Source organism: Sinocyclocheilus anshuiensis, unplaced genomic scaffold, assembly GCF_001515605.1.
Source record: "Sinocyclocheilus anshuiensis isolate Anshui unplaced genomic scaffold, SAMN03320099.WGS_v1.1 scaffold719, whole genome shotgun sequence".
NCBI lineage: Eukaryota > Metazoa > Chordata > Actinopteri > Cypriniformes > Cyprinidae > Sinocyclocheilus > Sinocyclocheilus anshuiensis.
Window position 1 is genome coordinate 1,042,779 of NW_015552643.1, and position 4,411 is coordinate 1,047,189.

General features: G+C 37.3%; 1 protein-coding gene across 17 annotated transcripts in view; it reads left to right on the forward strand.

Moving 5' to 3' along the window:
• Positions 1-4,411, forward strand: part of celf2 (cugbp, Elav-like family member 2) — a 177,863-nt gene that overhangs the window by 98,690 nt on the left and 74,762 nt on the right. For all 17 annotated transcript variants that reach the window (XM_016458478.1, XM_016458485.1, XM_016458476.1 and 14 more), the window contains one exon: positions 2,115-2,311. In XM_016458478.1, coding sequence (XP_016313964.1) covers positions 2,115-2,311 — 197 coding nt within the window. The remainder of the gene's footprint in view (positions 1-2,114; positions 2,312-4,411) is intronic.

Consider the following 4,411-nt stretch of genomic DNA (forward strand, 5'->3'; position numbering starts at 1 on the left):
TAATAGTATACATTGTTTCTTAAACTAAAAAGTCAGTTTGAAAATGGATTGACATTTTATATTTTAAGTATTTCATTCATAAATATTTTTCTTTCTTTCTTTCTTTCTTGTGATTGTCATAATTACAGTGATTTGATTGGCAAACAGATACAGGAAGTGCTTGTAATACCAAGCTTCTAGACATTGTTCAAATAAGTACAAGCTAGAAAGAGAAGGAATAAATAAAGAGAGATTTTTTTTATTTTTATAATGATGTGTATTTATTTTCACATCCGTCGAAGAGCAGCAGGCAGGTTGGCCTTCGATCAGCAAAACCAAACTAAAATAAATTGAGTAGACAATGATTTTTGAGTTTGTTTAGGCTTGTTCACATGTTTTGTTAGTTGTAAGCTGGTAAAAAAGGAAATGTGAGTGTGGGGGTCGATAACTCTCTCGCTCTCTCTCTCTCGGAGTGCTTTCATCTGGAACTGAAACAAGCGCCTGAAATTCCTCATGAACTCGTTGAACCAGTAACATGGGCGTCTAGGGGTGACACGGATCCGTCTCGCACCCTGACTCAGCTCAGCCGTTTTTATAATATTACGATTTGTTTCATTCTTGTGTGAGTCACTCAAAATTCTGCGTTCAATTCATGTTGAAGCTAGCATTTGTGAAATTGTGTTTACAGTAAACTGCTTACAATGGAAGTCTATGGGGCAAATGTACTGGGTGGTTTTAAAGCAGAAATGTTAAAGCACTTATACTGATTCTTTCATGCAAAAATGTATTTTCATTAATGTATTTCAAGTCCATAAATAAAGTTCCAAAGAATACCAAATAAACCTTCTGATGTTAAACACTACTATAACAGAGCGAATTCAGCTTTACATGGTCATGGCATTATTTGAAAAGTAATTCTCATGGTAACACAAATAATACTGTATGTAAGTCTTATAATGATATTTGTGACCCTGGACCACAAAACCAGTCATAAGCAGCACGGGTGTATTTGTAGCAATAGCCAAAAATTATTAGGATATTAAGTAAAGATCATGTTCCATGAAGATATTTTGTAAATTTCCTAACGTAAATATATCCAAACTTAATTTCTAATTAGTAATATGCATTGCTAAGAACTTCATTTGAACAACTTTAATGGCGATTTTCTCAATATGTGACCCTGGACCACAAAACAATAGGACAATATTTGGCCGAGATACAACTATTTGAAATCTGGAATCTGAGGGTGCAAAAAAATAAAAATACTGAGAAAATCGCCTTTAAAGTTGTCCAAATGAAGTTCTTAGCAATGCATATTACTAATCAAAAATTAAGTTTTCATATATTTACGGTAAGAAATTTACAAAATATCTTCATGGAACATGATCTTTACTTAATATCCTAATGATTTTTGGTATAAAAGAAAAATCGATAATTTTGACCCATACAATGTTTTTTTTTGGCTATTGCTACAAATATACCCCAGTGACTTAAGACTTGTTTTGTGGTCCAGGGTCACATATTTAGATTTTTTTGCAGCCTCAGATTCAAGATTTTAAAATAGTTGTATCTCAGCCAACTGAGTGTCCTATGCTAACTAACCATACATCAATGAAAAGCGTATGTATTCAGCTTTCAGATGTATACATTTAATCAATTTCAAAAAAGTGAGCCTTATGACTGGTTTTGTGGTCCAGTGTCACATTTTAATCATAATCATTATGTGTATTTTTATCATTTGCGACATTTGCCTCATATAATCCCATTTTAAATTTGCTGTAAACACGCATTTTCTTTGTTTGTACAAACTGAGGAGTAAATGAAAGTTATTTTATATGGTAATAGAGCTTATTGAACCCGGAACAGAGTCTGAATTGTACCTGCTCAGGACTATCAACACACACACATGACACAGCACACACGCTGAGTGTAATAACACTGTTGTGATTTTAATCAGGGTTTGTGTCTCCATGTCTTCCTGCTTTAATGAGGAGCAGTTGTCGATCTGTCCAGCCCAAATTTGCTCTCGCTGTGAGCTCAGAGACCAACCCCTCTCACTTTCCCTCTTTCAGTGTTTTCAGATAACGACATACGCTGTTGACACTTCCTAATGCTTGCTTTCTGTTTATCTGCAGTAACGGTACAGCTGGGAAGATGAACGGCGCCCTGGAGCACTCGGACCAGCCTGATCCGGACGCCATTAAGATGTTTGTGGGTCAGATCCCCCGCTCCTGGTCCGAGAAAGAGTTAAAGGAGCTTTTTGAGCCGTACGGTGCTGTCTACCAGATCAACATACTGCGAGATCGTAGTCAGAACCCACCACAGAGCAAAGGTAGCGTGCGTTTCCTGTCTTAATACATCACAAACGCCATCGCAACAGGGTGTCGTGTCATGTAAACCTGCTCACATGTGTGATGTGTTAGCTTGAGTCTCGGACTTCCTGTTTTGCGTCTTCATTTCCTGTCTGCCTGTATCTGACTTGCATCCATATCTCTCTTTTTCGCCATTTCTCAAAAGCTATGTTTAAAAACCTGTTTAGGTATTGCTAGAATTAGGGCTGCACAATTAATCGAATTTCTAATCGCGATTACAATTATGGATGCCACAATTACATAATCGTTCAAAGCGGCAATTAATTGTTCAAAGTCCACTTATGTTATTCTGCATTCTTAAGATGCATTTTTTTTCTTTCTACATGTTATCTTAAGGGTTTTTCCCATTATTTTAATTTTAGTTTTAGTATAACATTATAATACCATTCATATTTTTACTTTTTTATAATTTAAAGAAGAAACCAATCCAATGTATAGTTGACATTTACGGCTTAATACTATAGAAAAGCACTAAAAGATTTTCAGCTTGTTTATTTTCATATAAAAATTCGGCATGCTGTTGCATCAAACAATGGTATAAACATCATTCAATGTAAATTGTGATAATCGTAATTAATAATTGCAATTACAATTTCAAGGGAATAATCGACAATTATGATTTTTGTCATAATCGTGCAGCCCTAGCTAGAATGCACTGCAACAGGCTCAGTTAAAACTATCGCTAAAGATGGCGGACAGAAATCCGAAAATATGCTTATAAATATTCCAGATTTCTTCAGAAGTGTGAAGCTTTTATTTGTGTTAAAGCACTTACAGTATATTAATTCTTTCTTGCAAAAATGTATTTTCATTAATGTATTTAACCTGTTATAGAAGTGTTTAATATCAAAAGTTTTATTTGTTGTTCATGGAACAACTTTAATAGGCTAATTCAGCTTTACATGGTCATGGCTTGAGTTGATCAGTTGTGTGTAATGTTGCACAGACAAGCTTAGTAAGCAATTATATCACAATAATCTCAAAAGCTACTGTATGTCCAAAAATCTGTTTAGTCATTGCTAGAATGCATCGCAACAGGCTCCGTTAAAACTATCGCTAAAGATGGCAGACAGAATTGCAAAAATATGTTTATAAATATTCCAGATTACTTCCGAATTTTTAATTGAAATAAAAACCGACAGTTTGGCCCAGTATTCGCAATGTTTATATCTTTATAGTATCGCAATATTAGCTTAGCAACATGCTAGCATCAAACCAAATTGGAGTCTCCCAAGCTGTTCACGCACTTCATTGCTGCCTTTATGTCCTTCTGTAATGTTTCTACTTATAAACTTGAATTATTATCTTCATGTGGTTTTGGTCAGAAATGATTGTGTTGGTCAGTTTCATATTTATTTCTCTCTTTTTTTTCATTTACGAAGAAACTGCAATACAACAGAATTAAGCGCAAAAGATTCACACAGAATGTTCATAAACTGCATTGTTGAGTTTAAATGCATGAAACGTAAGGCAGTGAAATGAAAAAAGCTGCAAAAGGAAAGCATAACGATATTAGCATGTTAACATAGAAAAACGTCTCGGTTACTTGTGTAACCCTCGTTCCCTGAAGGAGGGAACGGAGACGTTACGTCAGTCGTGACTGACGAATTGGGATCTCGCCCGAGAGCCCAATCACCTTCGAGTGTAAACTAAACAAGCCAATGACAGTTGGCGTGCGTGTTTCGCCACGCGCACCCCGCCCCGCAGCGCGGGTATAAAAGGAGAGCGCGTGCAAACGCACATCAGTTTTTCGCTGAGGAGCCGAGACTACGTGCCCCGGCCGTACAGCGGTGGTACAGCAACTGTGGCGACGGGACGTAACGTCTCCGTTCCCTCCTTCAGGGAACGAGGGTTACACAAGTAACCGAGACGTTCCCTTTCAGTCAGTCACGTTCTACGTTACGTCAGTCGTGACTGACGAATTGGGATCCGTATGGAAAACGCCACTATTGCTGACCCCCTCCAGTGCCCTGCGGAAGCCGGCAAGTCCCCCCACACCAGCTGGGGCGAAAGATAGGACAGCGGCTAGGCAGAGGTGTCCGCACTGCTGTTCCATACAG